The 21,708-nt window shown below is 56.4% G+C and overlaps 1 protein-coding gene across 1 annotated transcript in view; it reads left to right on the top strand.

The window, feature by feature from the left end:
• The window catches only part of CNTN2 (contactin 2), a 33,054-nt gene extending 15,875 nt beyond the window's left edge, over positions 1-17,179 (top strand). The window contains exons 8-23 of the mRNA XM_012759586.2: positions 689-864; positions 1,246-1,382; positions 1,795-1,924; positions 3,583-3,733; positions 3,856-3,983; positions 4,325-4,500; positions 5,015-5,135; positions 5,518-5,676; positions 6,145-6,294; positions 8,869-8,939; positions 9,134-9,368; positions 9,713-9,825; positions 10,865-11,051; positions 11,399-11,511; positions 12,329-12,497; positions 12,923-17,179. Of these exons, the coding sequence (XP_012615040.1) occupies positions 689-864; positions 1,246-1,382; positions 1,795-1,924; positions 3,583-3,733; positions 3,856-3,983; positions 4,325-4,500; positions 5,015-5,135; positions 5,518-5,676; positions 6,145-6,294; positions 8,869-8,939; positions 9,134-9,368; positions 9,713-9,825; positions 10,865-11,051; positions 11,399-11,511; positions 12,329-12,497; positions 12,923-13,032 (2,326 nt within the window). The 3' untranslated portion in view covers positions 13,033-17,179. The remainder of the gene's footprint in view (positions 1-688; positions 865-1,245; positions 1,383-1,794; positions 1,925-3,582; positions 3,734-3,855; positions 3,984-4,324; positions 4,501-5,014; positions 5,136-5,517; positions 5,677-6,144; positions 6,295-8,868; positions 8,940-9,133; positions 9,369-9,712; positions 9,826-10,864; positions 11,052-11,398; positions 11,512-12,328; positions 12,498-12,922) is intronic.
• The last annotated feature ends 4,529 nt before the right edge of the window (positions 17,180-21,708 follow it).

Here is a 21,708-nt window from a genome sequence, read left to right as displayed (position 1 = left end):
CATTGCCTTTCTTGCTCCCCCAGAAACAGGATTCACTGGAACAGGGCTAAGCAAATAGCAGGTGCTCAATAAATGTTCGTGGAATCAATGAAACCATGTGATTTGTACTTTGGTCCCCCAAACACTCCTGAGGTTACCTGGGATGGCCTTTACTTTTTGGAACGTTACTGCTTCCAGAAAATCCATCTGAAAAGCACATGGAAGGGTGACAGATTGAGCCTTTAGGGACTCACTGAGACCTCAGTCCATGTTAGCAGGCAGATTACTAATAACCTTTGAAGACTAAGAGGTCAGGCCCTGTTGGGAGCTGGGAAAGGGAACCTGTGAGGACCCAAGTCACAGGCTACTGCAGAGGAGGGCAGGACCAGAGACACAGTGACCCGCACAGGGGAGGGCGAGCCGGCTTCAGGGTACACAAGGTGCAGAAGACCAACCTCCCTGGCCACAACGGTTGGTGAGGACAGGGGTAGAGGAGCCCTGCCTCTTGTCCCTCCCCAGCCTGTGCTCCCAGCCCACCCGGGGAAAGAGCTGGAGAACAGGCCAGCAGCCACCTCTCTTCCCTCCCAGGCCCAGGGTCCCCTTGTCCCCTGCCCAGACCCACCTGCCAGCTTCTCTGGAGGGCCAGGGGTCTGGGCCCGAGGAACTTGCCAGCCCAGCCCCGCCCCTCCCGCTTTGTCTCCCCTGCCAGCCCCGTCCCGCGGATCAAGTGGCGCAAGGTGGACGGCTCCTTGTCCCCGCAGTGGGCCACCGCCGAGCCCACCCTGCAGATCCCCAGCGTCAGCTTCGAGGACGAGGGCACCTATGAGTGCGAGGCGGAGAACTCCAAGGGCCGCGACACCGTCCAGGGCCGCATCATCGTGCAGGGTACAGGACCGGGACACCCGCCCGTGCCGCCACCCTCAGCCTTGTCCGCGAGGACACAGACCCCAAAGTCAGGCAGGAGAGGGCCTGGGAGGCCCCGGGGCTGCAGGGGTGTGGGAGGAGGGGAGGCTCGTGCTGTGGCCGGCTCGTGCTTCCGTCAGGGGTGCGGAAAGCACGCGGGGGCTTTGGAATGACTGAAGCCACCGGCCCGAGCGCAGCCACCCTCCTGCGGCCTCCTTCCTCCTCCCTGCCCCGGGCCTCCGTCCCGGAGTGCTGGCGGCGCCCTCTGTCGCCCAGCACAGGTACTGCAGCCTTGTTTTCCCCCCACCGGAGGAGCTGCGCCCCTCCCGGCTCACCGCGTTTTCTTTCCCTTGCTCCCCACAGCGCAGCCCGAGTGGCTCAAGGTGATCTCGGACACGGAGGCCGACATCGGCTCCAACCTGCGCTGGGGCTGCGCGGCCGCCGGCAAGCCCCGGCCCACAGTGCGCTGGCTGCGGAACGGGGAGCCGCTGGCCTCCCAGGTAGGACACTTGGGGCTCCTTCCCACACGCCGCCCCTGACATCTGCTCCCCCGCTCCCCAAGGCCTCCCCCACACCACTGGTGGCCCCTCTGGTAGCTAATGAGGGTGCCGTAGGGTGGTCCTAGGTGCGTCTTGCCATCCCAGAGTCCCATGGCCAACCTGATAGAGCCCCAGAGACCTGGGTCCAGGCACCGCTCAGCCACAAAAAAAGGATGTGGCCACCTTGCCCCTCTGGCTTCAGGCAGAGTCCTGAGATGTCAGGCGGCCCTGGGGTGGGACTCGACAAATGAGCCGCGTCCTTGAGGGGTCATCAGCCCGGGGTCTCCACCGTGCCGACCCTGCCAGCCCCTCCTGCCTGGGCCTCCCGTGGCCCTGAGCCCCTGCCCTGTCCTGGGCCGGCTCTTCTGCACAGAACCGGGTGGAGGTGCTGGCCGGGGACCTGCGCTTCTCCAAGCTGAGCCTGGAGGACTCCGGCATGTACCAGTGTGTGGCCGAGAACAAGCACGGCACCATCTACGCCAGCGCCGAGCTGGCCGTGCAAGGTAAAGGGCCCAGGCGGGCAGGGGACATCCCCGAGGTCCACAGGTGGGGACGTGGGAGGTCTGAGTGTAGGCATTGCTAAGTGCGCGCGCGCGCATGCGCGCGCGCGCACACACACACACACACACACACACACACACACACACACACACGGGCAGTTTTCCTTGGTTTTCCAGTGGCTTTGGAGTAGGAGAACTCAGAGACCTGAGACAGGAGGTGAGCTGCTAGGTTGAGGGCTCCACAGGATAGGGTCTCAGACTTGTCCCATGTCTGGCAGAGGCAAAGGCAATGTTTGCTTGCAGTGAAAAAAAATGGGACAAAAGTCAGCGAAAACCAAATCAATCAGACCTGCGTTTAACCGAGCCCATCCAGCTACGTGAGCTTAGGCAAGTTACTGTGCTTCTGTGTCTCGCTTTCTTGATTTATAAAATATGAGCAATCACAGCCCTGCCCTCCTGGGCTTTCGGGAGGAGCAAAAGAGATAGATGGGTGAGGGTCTGCCCATCATATAATGGGTGCCCAGTAAATGTCAGCTAGTGCTCGCTGAGCCTCAGTTTCCTCATCTGTAAAGTGGACGTAATGATACCTACCTTATCAAGTTGTAGTGAGGCTTAACCAAGACCATTCATTCATTCAACCAATACTTACTCAACACCTCCTAGGGAATAAACATGAAAGATCAGTCTCTGCCTTCAAGTAGTTTACAATCCAGGAGAGGGAGAGGGACAAATAAACACAAAACCAAATAATTAAATAATTTCAGAGTGCCATAAAAAAATACAGCATAAAGAAAATCCAGCAGGCCGGGCGCGGTGGCTCACTCCTGTAATCCTAGCACTCTGGGAGGCCGAGGCGGGCGGATTGCTCCAGGTCAGGAGTTTGAAACCAGCCTGAGCAAGAGCGAGACCCCCGTCTCTACTGAAAATAGAAAGAAATTAATTGGCCAACTAAAAACATATAGAAAAAATTAGCCGGGCATGGTGGCGCATGCCTGTAGTCCCAGCTACCCGGGAGGCTGAGGCAGAAGTTTGAGCCCAGGAGTTTGAGGTTGCTGTGAGCTAGGCTGACACCACGGCACTCACTCTAGTCCGGGCAACAAAGTGAGACTCTGTCTCAAAAAAAAAAAAAAAGAAAAGAGAATCCAGCAGAGCGATGGGGATGAGGGGCCAGTTAGAAGGGGCGGCAGGAGAAGACCTCCCCGAGGAAGTACTTGGGGATGTGAGCGTTAAGAAGGGCCAGCCATGTGAAGATCTGGAGAATTTCCAGGCAAAATTTACAGCAAGCGCAAAGGTCTGGGGGCAGGAAAAGACTTTGTAACTTCAAAGGACAAAAAATCAGCCAGGTGAGTGGCGCATAATGAGTTTTTAAAGAGCCGTTCCCGGCTGGCTGCTGGGAGGAGAGACCGAGGAGGGCAGCGCAGAAGCAGGACGACCGATCCGTGGGGCTTGCGGTTGTCCAGGCAGGAGACTGGGCTTGGGCCAGAGGGACGGCAGCAGGGGTGGGGAGAGGGGGCTGGATTCTGGATGTGTCCTGGACGTGGTGCCGCTGTGAGTCACGCATGGGCTGGCCTTGGAGAGTAGCCAGGTGACATCTTAATCAAGGGCGATAGGCGCTGTCGTGATCCGGCGGCTGACTGTCTGGCTCTCCCCTTTCCTTCCAGCACTTGCCCCCGACTTCAGGCTGAGTCCCGTGAGGCGTCTGATCCCTGCAGCCCGAGGGGGAGAGGTCGTTATCCCCTGCCAGCCCCGGGCGTCTCCAAAGGCCGTGGTGCTCTGGAGCAAAGGCACTGAGATTTTGGTCAACAGCAGCAGGTAGCACCCGCACCCCACCCTGGGCAGCTCCTGCCCCTCCTCGTCCTTCTTGGAGGTTAGTCCCCTTCCCGTGACTGCAGTGTGTCTCAGGGTTGGCCAGATCTGCTTTGTCCTTGCTGCAGAGTAACTGTCACTCCGGATGGCACCTTGATCATAAGAAACATCAGCCGGTCAGATGAAGGCAAATACACCTGCTTTGCCGAGAACTTCATGGGCAAAGCCAACAGCACCGGGATCCTGTCCGTGCGCGGTGAGGGCTGTGGTTTGGTGAGATCGGGGGCTCCGCTGCCCAGGGTGCCACCGTCCCCACCACCCTGCTCCTGTCTCCATATTGCTCCTAGTGTGGTGTGGAGACTGCTACCCCAGGATTTGGTGTCACCTGGGACCACACCCTGGCCACCACCTAGAGCCCAGTCATGCCTCCCTGCCTGCCCCACACTCACGGGGCTGCTGAGGGGTCAGGACGTGTGTTGGTCACACCACCTCTTCTCTTTCCCGGGGCTTAGGACCGAGCCTCTCGCCCTGCCCCTCGGCCCATGCCTGGGCCTATTTCCTCCCCCATCCACCCAGGGGCCTTGTTTCTCTCGGCAGACGCAACCAAGATCACCCTGGCCCCCTCGAGTGCCGACATTAACTTGGGTGACAACCTGACCCTGCAGTGCCACGCCTCCCATGACCCCACCATGGACCTCACCTTCACCTGGACGCTGGACGACTTCCCCATCGACTTCGACAAGCCTGGGGGGCACTACCGGAGGGCGAACGTGGTGAGGCCCGAGGCCAGAGCCCCCGTGCCTCCTCCCTCCTTCCAGATAGGCAGATGTCCTTAGCCATCGCCGCCTCCCAGCCCCCCACACCCTTCCCTACTCCCTCAGGCCTGCGCGCAGCAAGCTCATCCTTGGATTAATAGCCACCCTTCCTGGGTTCCACCCGGGAACATTCATTTAGGAGAGGGCTGGGGGGAAACCTGGAGCTCCAGGCACCCAGAAAGAATCGCTCCCACCGCTGCCCTTGCTAGCCTGCCCCCAGCACAAATGTCACTGTTAGCCTGGACTTTCGCTGACTGTCTCCTGTAACAAACTGTGTCCTTTAGTCCCCAGTGGTGCAAAGTGGAGAGTAGCTGATTCCTCCCACGGAGCAAACAGGAAAACTGAGACGCAGAGGGGGCACGGACGTCACGGAGCGGGGCTCCCACGCTCTGCCTCGTGTCCCGTGGCCCACTGCACCTGCCAGGGCGACTTCCACTGACCTCCCCCCACCCCCGCTGTCCCCTGTGTGCAGAAGGAGACTGTAGGGGATCTGACCCTCCTGAACGCCCAGCTGCGCCACGGGGGGAAGTACGCGTGCATGGCCCAGACGGTGGTGGACAGCGCATCCAAGGAGGCCACGGTCCTGGTCCGAGGTGCTGGGATTTGCCCCCTCTACCCCCACTGACTCCCTAGGGGCTGCCCGACCTGCTCTCCCGGTCTCCCCTCCTCTCCCTCAAAGCCACGGAAGGGCTCCCGACAGAAGTCGCTGAGCTGGCCATACCCTGTGGTTCTGCACAGGTCCTTAATGAGTAGAATATTTTTCTTCCAAAGCCAGACTCTTAAAAACTTCACTCCCAAACACATGCTAAGATGAGAGTACTTTGCTGAGCCAGAGGCTTTCAAAGCCTCTCCCCCACCAACCTAGGGTGTGCATGGCGCCCCCTGCTGCCCTGTCTTGGTACTGCACCAGCCCGAGCCTGGCCTGCAGGAGGCTGGTCCAGCTCTGACCCACTGTGCTCCGACCTCCTGCTGCAGGTCCGCCAGGTCCCCCAGGAGGCGTGGTGGTGAGGGACATCAGCGACACCACTGTCCAGCTCAGCTGGAGCCGTGGCTTTGACAACCACAGCCCCATTGCCAAGTACACCCTGCAAGCTCGCACTCCGCCTGCAGGGAAGTGGAAGCAGGTTCGGACCAGTAAGTGTGAGGCCCTGCGGGTCAGCGCTGATGGGCCGGCGGGCATGGCAGGTGGGAAGGGTCGGGGACCCGGTGTCAGGGGTTGGAGGGCCAGGGCTGAGCCTGGAGCTGCACAGAGGGACAAGCTTTGCCCTCGGCCAGCGGGGAGCACCCAGGCAGGCAGGGAGACGGGAGAGTGAGGAGAGGGTCAGAGGCGGCGGCGCTGTGTGTGCCCTTGCAGAGCTGGTAGGGTCGCTGCTGGAGCAGTGGAAATATCTGTGGGGTGCAGGGTACACACAGCATGAGCAAAGGCACCGAGACAGGCAGGTTTGCTCATTTCCAGTCATTTCTGAAAGAGGTATGAGTGCTTCGTATATAGCGGGTACCGCGCGAGGGCTGGGTACGAAGTGGGGATTCAGGCCCCGCGCCTGCCCTCTACATCCGGGAGAATGAACAGACACCCAAACACTGACTCCTGGTGCCTCGCAGATCCTGCGAACATCGAGGGCAACGCCGAGACCGCGCAGGTGCTGGGCCTTACGCCCTGGATGGACTATGAGTTCCGGGTCTCAGCCAGCAACATCCTGGGCACTGGCGAGCCCAGTGGGCCTTCCAGCAAAATCCGGACCAAGGATGCAGGTCAGAGCCCCGGGCGTCCCAAAGAGAACTGTCGGCAGGGCAGAGACCCCGGCCCCCTGTAGAGGGACCCCCGGACCAGCAGCAGTCACGCCGAGTTCCAACCCTTCTTGCCAGCTACAGACTCTCTAACGAAACAGATTGGAAAGGACACCACGCAGGGACCAGGGCCACTGCATGGGTGAACCATCTGGTCCAAACTCCTCGTTTAAAAACTGGGCAACCGCATGTGACTCTATAACTCTTTTAAGTTTAGTTTTTAAAAATGGAAAACCCAAAATTTGGAGAAGGGAAAGGTCACACTGACAGAGTGTGGACTTGAACCCAGGACCAAGGGGGAGTGGGGAGGCAGATGTCCTCCTGGCAGTGCAGGAGCTGCAGGAATCAGTTGATGTGGAAGGTGTGTGTGTGTGTGTGTGTGTGTGTGTCTGTGTGTGTGTGTGTGTGTCTGTGTGTGTGTGTGTCTGTGTGTGTGTGTCTGTGTGTGTGTGTGTGTCTGTGTGTGTGTGTGTCTGTGTGTGTGTCTGTGTGTGTGTGTCTGTGTGTGTGTGTCTGTGTGTGTGTCTGTGTGTCTGTGTGTGTGTGTCTGTGTGTCTGTGTGTGTGTGTGTGTCTGTGTGTGTCTGTGTGTGTGTGTCTGTGTGTGTGTCTGTGTGTGTGTGTCTGTGTGTGTGTGTCTGTGTGTCTGTGTGTGTGTGTCTGTGTGTCTGTGTGTCTGTGTGTGTGTGTCTGTGTGTGTGTGTCTGTGTGTGTGTGTGTCTGTGTGTGTGTCTGTGTGTGTGTCTGTGTGTGTGTGTGTCTGTGTGTGTCTGTGTATGTGTCTGTGTGTGTGTGTGTCTGTGTGTGTGTGTCTGTGTGTGTGTCTGTGTGTGTGTGTCTGTGTGTGTGTCTGTGTCTGTGTGTCTGTGTGTGTGTCTGTGTGTGTGTCTGTGTGTGTCTGTGTGTGTGTGTCTGTGTGTGTGTCTGTGTGTGTGTGTCTGTGTGTGTGTGTCTGTGTGTGTGTCTGTGTGTGTCTGTGTATGTGTCTGTGTGTGTGTGTCTGTGTGTGTGTGTCTGTGTGTGTGTCTGTGTGTGTCTGTGTGTGTGTGTCTGTGTGTGTGTGTCTGTGTGTGTGTGTGTCTGTGTGTGTGTCTGTGTGTGTGTGTGTGTGTGTGTGTGTGTGTGTGTTGGCCTGGGCTAGGGAAGCAGCCAGTGTGTCCGAGCCCTTCTTTGGATGGTTTCTTTGGGAGCAGGAGAAATCAATAATCTGCCGGCAGCCCTCAGAGAAAGGCGTGTGGCTGTCAGAGCCCGAGCGGGGAAGGAAGGGAGGCGAGGCCCTGGGAGACGGGGGCCCGGCCCACCCTCGGAGCATCGCGGCGGGGGCCTGGGATGAGAGCCCTGGTATCCCAGGACACGAAGCGTAGCAATCAGTCCCTGCCTCCCCTCCAGCACCTGCCCAGCCCCGCCACGCTGCAAGTCTTGCCTCCCTTGAACAAACATGTTCTCCTCCATGCCGCAGGCTGGCTCTCCCAGCTCTTTCTGGAATCACTCAACATTTTTTTTTTCTGGTAGTACCCTCCCCTCCGAGAAAGAAATTTCAGGGGGAGCACTTCCTTTATTGATCCCAAACTTCTTGGAGAGTCAAATGTGGGGTAGGAAGGGGACTCCTTTATTCTAGTATCCCAGGAGATGGTGAGCACAAAGCCAGCGGTGACGCAAAGGAAAGATGATAAACTTTAGCATCAGAAGAGCTGAGTTAAAATTCTAGCTATGCCATGTATTAGCTGTGTGACCTTAGGCAAGTTGATTAACCTCTCTGGGCCTTAGTCTTTCCACCCTGAAAAGGACAATTATAACGCCCTCCTCACAGGATCAGATGGGCAATGTGTTTAAGTGCCCCTTGCAAGTTACAAAGCCCTAAGATACTGTCACCAGAACCAAGAGAAAAGTCTCCAATTTGCTGAATTCTCTGCAGAAATATTTTGACCCTCAGCCAAGTTACTCCCTGCCAAGCGTGAGCTGAAGAAATTGATTCTTCCTATAATATCAGCCTTGTTTAATACTAGAGACAGTTAGGAAATTAAATGTGCCACAAAAAGAAAAATAGTAATAAAACACCCTGGAACTGTTTTTTTTTTCTTTTTTTCTTTTTTGCATTAACTGCAGTTCTGGGTTATTTATTCCTCTTAATTTCAAGTAAACGGCTTATTCTCTGCGATTTAGTTTAAGCTGACAGGGGTGAGCAATACAGCGATCCCATGTGGAACATCCACAACACGCTAGCCACCCTCTTGTTTAATTCCACGCTCATTACGGCCTTCGGGAGAAACATGACTATCCTCGTGGAGAGGAGAATCAGAGGCTCAGAAAGGTTAAGTGACTTGCCCCGGGAAACACAGCTAGCAAGTGGCAGAGGTGGGGTTTGATCCCGGGCCTGCCTGACTCCAGAGCCACACGCCCAGAGGGGCTGTTGGAGGACAAAGCAGGGCCCCCTTGAAGGGGAGCCCCATCCTAGCACGCTCTGCAGGCGCAGGCTCGGGGCTTCTGCTCCCTTGTTGCCCATTAACAAGTCACACGTGTGTCCCCTGGTGCCCGACAGCCCCCTCGGTGGCGCCCTCAGGGCTCAGCGGAGGAGGTGGAGCCCCGGGAGAGCTCATCGTGAACTGGACGGTAAGCCCAGCAGGGACAGGCGCCCCGGCCCTCCTGCCTGCTCGCCCCGCACACTGCGCGGCTCTGCCCCAAGCCCCGCAGCCCTCCCGCGAATGCCCTGCGCGTGGAGGCCCTCGCGGCGCAGGCTGGGTGGGGCCAGAGGACGGGCAGGGAGACGCCCACGGCCCTCGCCCACGCCACGCTCTTGCCCCCAGCCCGTGTCCCGGGAGTACCAGAACGGAGACGGCTTCGGCTACCTGCTGTCCTTCCGCAGGCAGGGCAGCTCGCGCTGGCAGACCGCCCGCGTGCCCGGCGCCGACGCCCAGCACTTCGTCTACAGCAACGACAGCGTCCGGCCCTACACGCCCTTTGAGGTCAAGATCCGCAGCTACAACCGCCGCGGGGATGGGCCCGAGAGCCTCACCGCACTCGTGTACTCGGCCGAGGAAGGTGGGCTGCCCCCCCCCCCAACCACCACCCTCGCCCCGCCCCAGCCACCTGTCGCTAGGAGTGCGGGGCGGGGAGATCGACTCATCCCCCAGCTCCATTCCGCAGCAGGTGGAGAGGACACCTGGGCTCCCAGCCACCCACCGCACTCTGGCCCTTGCTACCTGTCTCCTCTTGGGCGGGGGAAGGAGTGGGCCCTGAGGCATGCTCTGGGGTCCCACTTGGCCTTGGACCTGGGCCCTGGGCTCTCCCTGCAAACCCTAAGCAAAGGCAGCCCCAGCTGTGGGCTTCTCTGTAGGACCCAGGGAGGCCCTGGGAGTCGAAACCCGTTCTCTATCGGTCCCCAGAACCCAGGGTGGCCCCCGCCAAGGTCTGGGCCAAGGGGATCTCGGCCTCCGAGATGAATGTCACCTGGGAGCCCGTGCAGCAGGACATGAATGGCATCCTCCTGGGGTACGAGGTGAGCTCCCACCTGGGGCCCGGGAGAGAAAGGGGTGCTGGGGCTTCAAGGCCAGGTGGGGGCAACTCACGGCCCACTAGTCATTCCTCTGGAGTCCCCTGTCACTGACACGGCAAAGTGAGCCCCAGTCTGCGCAGCACGGCGGATGCAACCCGTGCTAAGAGCCACGCTGACGCCCACTGGGGCAGACAGACCTGGGGCCGGCCCTGCAGGACATGCTTGGCTGGAGCTGGAAGGCCAGGGAGGAGGGGGTCTGGGGGGCACGGCCTGCCCCTCGTGCCAAAGCCCGTTCCGGCTGGGACTCTGCCCCGGATCAGCCTGGCCTCCTGGGGCTGCAGAGGACAGCACGAGCCCCTCCAAGTACAGGCGATCGTCCTGTCCCTGGGGACATCCGGGCCCACTGACGACTCCACGCCAGGCACCTGTGGAGTAGATGGAACGCGACCGGGAGCGAGAGGGAGGGAAAGCGGGAAAAGCGAGAACCGGCATTGCCTGAGGGAGTGTGCCCAAGCTGGCCTGCCAGGGACCGTGCAAATTCATTCCCGTACAGTCCGCTCTCGATTTGAGTGCGACAGCTTAGGCAAGCCACAGTGAGGCGATAATCCAAACTCTGCCCTTGATGTGGAAGAGTGTTTAGCAGGTCTTATAATAATGTCACGACCGCCGTTACAATGGCTCTGTATCTGTTGGGCGGCCATCGTCCACTTTGCAAGAACAAATATGCATTTCGCATCCCTTAGCAGAATCCCAGGGTAGCTCCTGTGTTAACGAGGTGAGGGTGGCTTCCCGCAGGCCATCGCCCACCGGCTCCCTCATGCAGCCGAGTCTTGGGCACCTTCCTGGGCACCAAGAGACAGCAGGGACTCACGTCAAGGTGGCCCTGCTCTCTGGGTGCTCATGATCTAGTGTCCGGGTTCTGAGACTCAAGCCTGAGTCTCGAGGACCAGGGTGAGCAGGAGAGGAACGGAACGCGGGGGGCCAGGGCAGCCCTGAGATCCGCTGCTTGACTGCTGACCCTTGGGGACCCGGCCCCCTTCAGATCCGCTACTGGAGAGCTGGGGACAAAGAAGCAGCCGCCGACCGAGTGAGGACAGCGGGGCTGGACACCAGTGCCCGAGTCACTGGCCTGCACCCCAACACCAAGTACCACGTGACCGTGCGGGCCTACAACCGGGCCGGCACTGGGCCCGCCAGCCCCTCCGCCAATGCCACCACCATGAAGCCCCGTGAGCCTGTCTGCCTGGGCTGGGGTGGGGGTGTGCCGGCGGGTGGGTGCCTCTGGGATCCCTCTTTCCCCGGTGACAAGACAAATGCCGTAGCCCGCGAGCCCTAGGCTGGACAGAAACTAGGCGGCGAGCCCCATGGAAATAAGGGGGTGGATTCATGGCCTCTGAAGTTCCTCTCTCTTCCCCAACCTCGGCATTTTCGCGGGCTGTGTTTCTTAGGCAGTGGTGACAGCATGTTCTGGGCACAGCTGCTACAGGCAGACATCCAGAAGAGGGCTGGCTAAAGGCTAGGGGGTGCAGGGGGCAGGGAAACGTTTGGACATCCCCCCGACTCTCCTCCCTGGCAGCTCCACGACGACCTCCCGGCAACATCTCCTGGACTTTCTCGGGCTCCAGTCTCAGCATCAAGTGGGACCCTGTGGTCCCTCTCCGCAATGAGTCTGCCATCACCGGGTATAAGGTGAGGAAGGGAGCGACCGTCCCAGGCCTGGTGAGGAACAGCGCCTGTCTCTCTGCTGAACACAGGGAGCTGCAGTTTACAGCAGGAGGGATCTAAGTGAGGCATGGCAAAGGGTTTGTGACCGAGAGGCACTTAGCACACGAATGATTCTCTGGGTAACTTGTAGTGGAAACTCAAAACAGGCAGATGGCGCCGCTGCGGCAAGGTGGGGTTTTCCGGGGGGCAGTGATGGACTGGGTGGAGTCTGGGGGTCCTTCTAGTCTAAGAAGTCTGCAAAAACACGTTAGCTGTTTGCAGGCTTTCCTCCCACCAGTAAGGAGCCGGGTCAATGGGAGACACGAGGAGGGGCGAGGGGGAGGGACCTCAAGGACTCTGAACTATAGAGGCTCCTCCCAGTGTCTGGAGCTGGGAAGGCAGAAGGATCAGCCCTGGTGTGAGAAACCCACCCAGGGCCAGGGGCGGTGGCTCACGCCTGTCATCCTAGCACTCTGGGAGGCCGAGGCGGGAGGATCGCTCAAGGTCAGGAGTTCAAGACCAGCCTGAGGAACAGCGAGACCCCATCTCTACTAAAAATAGAAAAGAAATTAATTGGACAACTAAAAATACATAGAAAAAAAAATTAGCCGGGCATGGTGGTGCATGCCTGTAGTCCCAGCTACTCGGGAGGCTGAGGCAGGAGGATCGCTTGAGCCCAGGAGTTTGAGGTTGCTGTGAGTTAGGCTGATGCCACAGCACTCTAGCCTGGGCAACAGAGTGAGACTTTGTCTCAAAAAAAAAAAAAAAAAAAGGAACTCCACCTGGAGCCTCCTTCCCGCAGATGCTGTACCAGAACGACCTGCACCCGGCACCCACGCTCCACCTCACCAGCAAGAACTGGATAGAAATCCCGGTCCCCGAAGACATCGGCCATGCCCTGGTGCAGATTCGGACCACGGGGCCTGGAGGGGACGGGATCCCGGCAGAAGTCCACATCGTGAGAAACGGAGGTGCTGCCCCTCCCCACCCTGATCCCCCATTGGGGCCAACCCAGATGCCCAGTGAAGGGACAACCCCCCCACAACCACCTGCAACCCAGACCCCACGGGGAAGGCGGAAGGCAGGCAGACGGGACCCAAATGCAAAGTAGTGCTAGAATTGCCTGCGCCACCCCCCTTCTACCCACCCCCCAACTCCCCTGATGGCTGGGGACATGCGTGTGCTCTTTGCATGGGGTACGGGGCGGGGGGTGGGGTGGGGGGAGGCTGACACTAAACAGCAAAACAAAGGTCCTTAAAAATGCTAATACCACCCAGGCCCACAGCCGGCCCCTGACAGTCTCCTTAGGAAAGGTCTGGACCCTGTCACAAGGGTGGGGCTGGGCTGGTCCCAGGCCCTGCTGACGCGGCCCCCTCCTCCCTCCCGCTGGTTTCAGGCACAAGCATGATGGTGGAGAACGAGGCCATCCGCCCAGCGCCGCACCCCGGCACCGTTCTCTCCCACTCGGTGGCAATGCTGGTCCTCATAGGCTCTCTGGAGCTCTGATCCCGGCAGCTGCTGCGGTGCCACAGCTGGACACCTCCTCCTCTTCCTCCAGACAGACAGACAGACAGACAGCTGGCTCTGGCCCTTCCCGCTGCCGAGGTGGCCCAACACTGTGCCCGAGAGTGGTTGGTTTCAAACACCTACTTCAAACAGTGCTCTTTTTGTAGGAGGCAGGATATTTTTATATTCTGCCACAGGTTAGAACCCACGCGAGGATTTTTTTTCTTTAAATGAAGAGGCAGCAGGCGGTCACGTCCACGATGCCACTAAACCCTGTGCCTGGACCCTCCGTGGTGCCTGGACGGAAGGAGCAGGCCTATGGAAGAAGGGGGTTTAGACGTGCACCTTCAGCTCAGCAAAGGTGGCACTCCGGGACCGCACATGGACCCTGCCACTCGAGAGCAGGGGCCGAGGCCCGGCGGGAACACCGGAGGCGAGCGGGCTGGGGAAGCGGACAGGCGGAAACGCCAGCATGCTTCTGTCTAAGCAGAGCTGCAAACCTGGGACCAAGAACTCTCCGCCTTTCTCCTCCTGAGGAGCAGCCCCGCTGGACCCTGACATTGTCGTCCATGACTCCCTAGGGGCCCCTGTCTGCCCAGGCGGCTCAGGACCAGTGTCCTGAGCCCCAGCCCCTTCGGCTTTGGGGTGATGACGCTCCAGGCTGCTGGGGCGGGAGCTCAAAAGGGTTGAGAGGCCAGGACACCTGGTGGAGAAGGGGCCCCAGCCTTGGTCTGAAGCAGTCACGATCCAGGTGATGTCACCCTCTCAGCCAACACTGCCAACACGACCCTGTCACGCCCAGAGTGACAGAGCCACTTAAGGTGGCTGGGTGACTAAAGGGCTTGTCTTGGGGAGGTCCCCCGCCTCGCCAAGACCCACCCTGCACAGTCCCTCCAGGGTCTGGGCCGGAGACAGCCAGCCCTGCACCCGCTTCTTCCTCCGGCTCTAACTGCAGACCCGCGGCCGCCTCCCCCTGCACCGACCCCGAGCCCCAGGGGAGCGACGAAGACCAGCGTGGCCCTGCCTGCCCCCAGGAATATCCTGGACCACCTGGCAAGACCCACTCCCAGGCTGCCTCGGACTGCTCTTTGGCATTTCCCCAGAGGAAAATGGGGCTAATAAATGGGACACCCTATTTTGAGCTCTGGGTCTATGACCAGTCACAGAATGTCAGAGCTGGAAGAGGCCTTGGAGCTTAACCTGTCCAAGCCCCTCACTTTATAGATGAGGAACTGGAGGTCCAGAGAGGGTTAGGGACTTCCCAAGGTCACACAGCCTGTGAGTGATGGGCTGGGATAAGAACTCAGGTCTTCCACCTTCCTGCTCCAGGCTCTTTGTCTATCCAGAGGAAGGAGCCAGTGCTGAGTGGCTACGGCCTCATTGAGAAGGTGGTTAAGGCCAGTGGGGTATGAAAATTCTGCCTCGAGGGGTTCAGGTTGGTGACCACAGGGTTCGGTGTGGCTGCGTCCCAGCCCAAGGCACAGGCAGATTCCAGAGACATGCAGTCCTTTGCCTTCCTTCCGAGCCTAGCTTCTGCGGCAGCCTCAAAATGCAGTGCTGGCTTGAAGCCTGTGCCCGTCACCCTTGCTCCAAGAAAATAAGCCAAAGCCAGGGCAGACTCCCCAGATCTAGGCAGCAGTGGCAGTACAACCAGGAACCCCCTAAGCCCGTGCTCTGACAGGTGGCCCTTCACAGGGAGCAGCGGGACAGGCATCTCCAAGGACGATGCCCCTGGAAGCTCCCTGAGCCTGTTTTCTGTAGTTTACAGTTAGAGCTCTATTTTGTTATGGTTTTTTAAACTTTTAAGTCCTGCTCTATTTTCCTGGGCAGGTTTATGTTGATGTTTACCTGCTATAATTTTTTAAAAATGTATGCTCATATTGCCTTCTCCCTGTCCCCACTAAACCGCTACCAAGCCCCACCCCCAGGACAGCTTCCCTGGAGCTGCCCAATCAAATCCTCCTAACCTGCTCCCAACCCCCCACTCGCAAGGGTGCTAGGGGCTCAGGTATGCGACCTTTCTCCCATTACAGGGACCCCAAACGTGGCCTAGCATCCTCCCCCGTCCCCCGCTGGCTGTGATCTGGCCCGTGCCTGGCTCTCTATCAGAAGGGGGATGCTGAGCCTCCTGCCAAGGCTCACCTGACCCCTCAACTGCCTCAGGCTGCGGTGGGGGACAGGTGTCTGCTGCTGGGGTGGGGGTGAGCTGGTGTGGCACCAGTGAGCTGGAGGCTGCAACCCCTAAGCTTGCTTGAGGCAAAAGATACTTCCAACTAAGTACCTTAACTCTAATGAGCTCCATTCGGAAGGGAAGGCAGACCTGCTGGGAGACACAAGAAGGGTTTTTAACCAGGAAAACCTAACGACTGTGCAGGCAGAATTTGGGGACCAGAGAACTATACTGAAACAGAGATGTTCCTGCAGCCTGAGATTTCAGGGAGAGTACTAACTAGGGTTTACTAAGACAGTGGGTGACTTGAGGACATGCAAGTGTGCAAAATGCAACAAGCCTCTTGCTGGGGTGGTTTGCATGTGCACTTGCTTGGAGATGACTAGATTAGATGGCTTCTCAGAGTCCCCTCCTGCTCAAGGTCCACTGATTTTTGGGGGGCCTGGGGGCGTTGAAAGTGTGGCTCACTCTCACTGTGGTCATGACTCGGTTCTGGATTCTCTCCTTTCTCACATGCCAAGCCCAAGCAGGAGGAAGAGGGGACAGTCACACCGAGTACTCTGTCCCACAGCTTGGTGGCCAGTAAATGCTTGAAGACTAGGGACAGAGACGGCCTGCAAACACCTCCTCGGGGCCCAGGGAGACAAGGGCCCTCCATTCTGCATACACCTGGGCTCAGCCTGTGGAGCCCTTTGCTCCTGGCCGTGGCCGCCAGTCTGTGTTGCTTTCTCAGTCCAGATGGAGACCCCACCCTCGGTGGGAGGGCAGCTCTCTCCAGATGGAGTCTCGGGACCCCGCAAGGTCAGATTATCTACTTGCATTCAGGGCAGCAAATACAATGGTGTCAGGGAGTGGCGAGGCCATGGGGGCTGGGGGCATGTCCTTTTCTTTTGATAAAGTGACAACAGGGGAGACTGAGGTTAGACATCAGAAAAAAACGTATGCTATGACACCCTGGAATAAGGAAGGTTTCTTTTTTAGGGCCCTTTGAGAAACTCTGATAGCTGCTGGCGTGGGGTCTAGGGTAGGTGAGGCTGTGGCGGAGGGATGGGTGAGGCTCCAAGTGTCCTTCCAGGGCTGGGATGCTTAGAATCAAAGGGTTCAGCACAGGAAGAGTCTTGGAGATCCCGCCTGCTGCGGTCCCTGTCCTTAGAGGACGCCACCACAGGGAAGGCAGGCTCACTGGGAATTCTGGGACAACCCAGTGCTTTCCCAGCGTGCGCTGCCTCTTGCCAGTCCCAGGAGCATCCAGCCCGTGCTCCGGGCAAGAGCCCCAAACAGCTAAGGATGCTTTACTCCCTTAATCTCCTCCCCAGCTACGGAGGAATCTTTTCTCTTCCTGGTCTCAGAATGGGGCTGCCAACGGGGCTCCCGTGTCGGAGAGAGGCAGCGTCCTCACCCGTGTTCATGGGCACACCGTGGTGCCCTCTAGGCCAGACCTAGCCTGGGCTTCATCCTGGGGATGAAGGGGGTTGCCAGAGAGGCTCCTGGAATGGCGAGAGAGGGGCGAGATGGCTATTTTTCTCAGGGCCTTCAAAGAGCTCCACGGAAGCAGGCAGCCGGTGGCTGGAGACGCCCCACGGACTTGTACATATGGCCGTAGGCTCCGGGAAGGCAGGACAGTAAAGGAAAACTGGAGAGAAACAAAATGGGTCAGACAGCTTTGCTCAGAGCCCCAAGCGAGCTTAGGGGCCTACAGCTCCTAGTGCCCCGAGACGGACGGGCACATACTGCCTTGGCCCCAGGGCTCCTCAGCTCGCCCACCCGCCCAGGGCCTGCACGGCTCACGGCTGAGAGATGCTCGTGGCTCGGCAAGGGCTCGGGCCTCACTGCGCCACTGACTTGACTCGACCAGTGCCTGTCAAAATGGAACCACTCCCGCTGGCCTACTGTTTCTCTTGTACTTCTTGTAATGGTAGTTATTTATTGACTCTGGTAGCAGGCAGTTCTTAAATAAAGATGGTTTCTCAGCCTGTTGAGGCAGCTGGCGCCAGCTGTGGGTGTTTCTATCGTCAAGCGGAAGAATGCCGCCTTGTCCTGCTCTGGAACTGCAGCAGCTCTCCTGCAATACTTCCACATTTCACGCAGTCAGCCCTTACATTACAACATACGATCCGTATTGCTTCATTCAGTCCTGGGAGGGGGAAACATGAGGCCAAGAGATTTTAAGGCAGGCCTGAGCAGAGTGCAAGCAGGCGCTGTGCTAGGCTGGACAGGCTTTACCTGACACGGCGGCAGAAACGATGCCCGTGTGACGGCACTGCTTCGAGCTTCCCTGATTAAGATGCTTGAGGTGTTGACTCAATGGTCCCAAAGGGAAGTCTGCTCCCTGCAGGGGTCTTAGAGACCCCCAGCTGGTGAGAATGAGACTGCCGCCTCTACTCTCCGCTCGCAGCGGCCAAAAGTGTTGAATTACGAGTCAGTGTCCAGCTACGACATTCTCACGCACTCAGCCACCGCTTATCAAACCTCCGTGACAGAGGGGACGTGTGCAGAGGAACACTCCTGCAGCCCTGTGTTTGCGTCTTTCCATGCAAGGCGGGTAGGGGCTCCGTGCCAACTGTGCCCTCAGCTTTTTTCAGGGAAGAGGGAGATGAAGGATACTGAAGGCCCACTACTCAGTGCTTGGCTGTCTGCCCAGGGCCTGTCTGGCATGAGACCCCCAGGCCGAGAGCCGGCCCCCAGACACCGGTATGATACCGCAGCAGGGTCCTCTCTTCCACTTTGCACCCAAAGGGGGTGTGGGAGCACCCACCACTCTAGATCCCAAATGCCGTCCAGTCAGCACCACCTTGACCCTCCAGAGGCAGATGACAGGCACAGAATTCAACCAACTGAATTGGGTTTTTGTCTCGATACCAACACATCTGAGGGGCTTTTTGCGCTATTCCCTGCTCAATCCCTTCAAGAACCCAACAACACGCAGCGGGCTATAAACCTGGAGCTGTGCAATAGTCCATCTCGTACTTGACTACTGGCTTGCAACCGAATCCTGGGAACGTTATCCAGTGCCTTCTGGGTGCCGGTCTCTCCATCTGTGCAACAGGCAACAGTGCCTCCCGCTCCTCCTCCTTCCTCAGCAGTGTGATACTCAGTCCATTACATACTAACCAAGTAAGATGCTGCTTTTATCGGCTGCTGCTTCTAGCTTAAGATGGCCTGCCTAAAGTATAGCTGTCTCCTGAATGTTTCAGCCAACTGTCCTGTACCGAACTGAAACGCAGCGATAACATTCCTGAACTCGGGTCCAGTACTTCAGTTTACAAAGCAGCTTAGCCCTCAGGATCTCATGGGATCCTCACAATCAATTCCAAGGGTGCGGCCTACAAAGTGTCAGTTAGCTTGCTCCCTTACATAGTTGAACAGGACCAGGACCAGAACCCAGGTCTCCCGAAATCCACCCCCTCTGGGCAGGGGTGTGCGTAAAATGTATGATCTTTTCAAGAGCAATAGTAAAAACGACTCCCTGTGCATGGGCCTTTGCTCCAGATCAGAACCACCTAGAAAACTTTTAAAAACCAAAGATGCTTTGAAATTCATGATTTATATAATGTGTATCTAGGACACGGAAAGGGCGTAGGAGTGATGACTCTGCGGTGGCAATGAGCACATCCGCAGCACGCACCTCGGTTTCTAAACACTACCCCCCACGCTAAAAGGAACCAGGGCTCCTTACAGAAACAGCAGGCTCAGGTTTGGGGCAAAGACAGTCCAAATGTGAGCCTGAGATATATTGTACTAGGAAAGCAAGGAAATGCTCAAAGTCAAACGGGACTGTGGCAAAAGGTCGAAAGATCTGGTCCCCAAGCCTGGGGACAATCTGAACATCAAGAAAATGACTAAGAGTAATGGATTATATATAATTCATTGAATAAAAAAGAGATTCCGCTGAGCCCTCAAAAAAGAGAGTAAAAAGAATACGCTCTTTACAGAAAAATGTAGGCTAATAAATCTAAAAACAATGAACATAAAAGAATTACCGTCTTGGGCTGGAAGTGGCTCACACCTGTAATCCCAGAACTTTGGGAGGCCAAGGCAGGAGGACTGCTTGAAGCCAGGAGTTCGAGACCAGCCCGGGCAACATAGTGAGACCCGGTCTCTATAAAAAATTTTAGACCGGGCGCGGTGGCTCAAGCCTGTAATCCTAGCACTCTGGGAGGCCGAGGCGGGCGGATTGCTCGAGCTCAGGAGTTCGAAACCAGCCTGAGCAAGAGCAAGACCCTGTCTCTACTATAAATAGAAAGAAATTAATTGGCCAACTAATATATATATATAAAATTAGCCGGGCATGGTGGCGCATGCCTGTAGTCCCAGCTACTCGGGAGGCTGAGGCAGCAGGATCGCTTGAGCCCAGGAGTTTGAGGTTGCTGTGAGCTAGGCTGACGCCACGGCACTCACTCTAGCCTGTGCAACAAAGCGAGACTCTGTCTCAAAAAAAAAAAAAAAAAATATTTTAAACTTTTGCATGGTAGTGCGTACCTGTATTCCCAGCTACTTGGAAGGCTGAGCAAGAAGAATCACTTGAGCCCAGAAGTTTGAGGCTGCAGTGAACTATGATCATGTCATTGTACTCCAGCCTGGGTGACAGAGCAAGACTATCTCAAAAGAGAGAGAGAGAATATTACCCTTTTCAATCCAACATGTATCAGTGAATAAGGCAAAGATCATCGATGGATGCGAAAACATTTGTGAACAGTTTTTAGCAAACCAGGTTAATTACAAAGTATTAAAGATTCATTACAAAGGGGCAAAATGTACACACACACACACACACACACACTCTCCTTTGGGGAGATCTAGCAGTCACCACCTTAACCAAATAATCAAGCTTATCGTCACCAATAGCGAGTCAACCTAACATTACGATCCTCCTGCCGCTTTGCGGTAGGTACATATCCACATAGGGCTCTTGTCAAACATGCTTAAGATTCATTCCTCATGAATCTAGCTGTGAGGAAATGACAAATCCAAATAGCAGGACACTGTCCCAGACGACTGGATTAGCTTGACTGTTCAATAAAAATCAGTGAAGAACAAAATGCAGGGGATCTGTTGTAAAATAAGAGACTTGTGAGAAATGTAATACATGAATCTTTATTTGGTCCTGGATCACAAATTAAAACGGTGAAAAGCCGGGCGCGGTGGCTCACGCCTGTAATCCTAGCTCTCTGGGAGGCTGAGGCGGGCGGATTGCTCGAGGTCAGGAGTTCGAAACCAGCCTGAGCAAGTGCGAGACCCCGTCTCTACTATAAATAGAAAGAAATTAATTGGCCAACTAATATATATAGAAAAAATTAGCCGGGCATGGTGGCGCATGCCTGTAGTCCCAGCTACTTGGGAGGCTGAGGCAGAAGGATCGCTTGAGCCCAGGAGTTTGAGGTTGCTGTGAGCTAGGCTGACGCCACGGCACTCACTCTAGCCCGGGCAACAAAGGGAGACTCTGTCTCAAAAAAAAAAAAAAAAAAAAAAAAAAAAACGGTGAAAGATTTTAGAAATTGGGGAAAACAGAATGCAGGTTAAGTATCCCTTACCCAGAATGTTTCAGATTTCAGGTTTTTTTCAAGTTTTGGAACATCTGCACTATACTCACGGGTTGAGCATTCCCAGTCCGAACAGTCCCAAATCTGAGGTGCTCCAATGAGCACTTCCTTTAGGCCCCACATCACCAAAGTTTCACACTTTGGAGCATTATGGATTTCGAATTTTCACATTTGGGATGCTCAATTTGTATAAACTTTATGTAAGTTAAGGAACTGTTAATGTTCTTAAGTATGATATATTGTGGTTACAGAGAATGTCATTATTAGGAGAGGCATACATGATTTGGGAGTGAAGAATCACAATACCTGTGACTAGCTTCTAGAGGATTTAGCAAAATTAATACATATTTAGAAAGACAATTGTGACAAGTGTTACCTGGTGAATCTCGATAAAAGGTCTACGGGTGTCACTAAACATTTCTTTCAACCTTTCATTTTTTTTTTTGGAGACAGTCTCACTCTGTTCCCCTGGCTAGAGTACCATGGCATCAGCCTAGCTCACAGCAACCTCACATTCCTGGGCTCAAGCAATCTTTCTGCCTCAGCCTCCCGAGTAGCTGGGACTACAGGCATGCGCCACCATGCCCGGCTAATTTTTTCTATATATTTTTAGTTGGCCAATTAATTTCTTTTCTATTTTTAGTAGAGACGGGGGTCTCACTCTTGCTCAGGCTGGTTTCGAACTCCTAACCTTGAACGATCCACCCACCTCAGCCTCCCAGAGTGCTAGTGCTAGGATTACAGGCGTGAGCCACTGTGCCTGGCCCATTTCTTTCAACTTTTCTATGGGTTTGAAATTTGTTTTAAAAGTTAGAAGGTAAAGGGGATAACAGAGCTCCTGTAGTCATAATTTAAACTGAATTAGCATTTTCAAGGTTGGGGAATCTTTATTTTTCAAAAAGCCATTGGTGATTCTGACACACATCTAGAGAAGAGAACTACTGGTCTTTGGTTTCTGCTACCTCC

The sequence above is a fragment of the Microcebus murinus genome, chromosome 23 (assembly GCF_040939455.1).
Source record: "Microcebus murinus isolate Inina chromosome 23, M.murinus_Inina_mat1.0, whole genome shotgun sequence".
NCBI classification, from domain to species: Eukaryota; Metazoa; Chordata; class Mammalia; order Primates; family Cheirogaleidae; genus Microcebus; species Microcebus murinus.
This window is presented reverse-complemented; position numbering and strand designations above follow the sequence as displayed.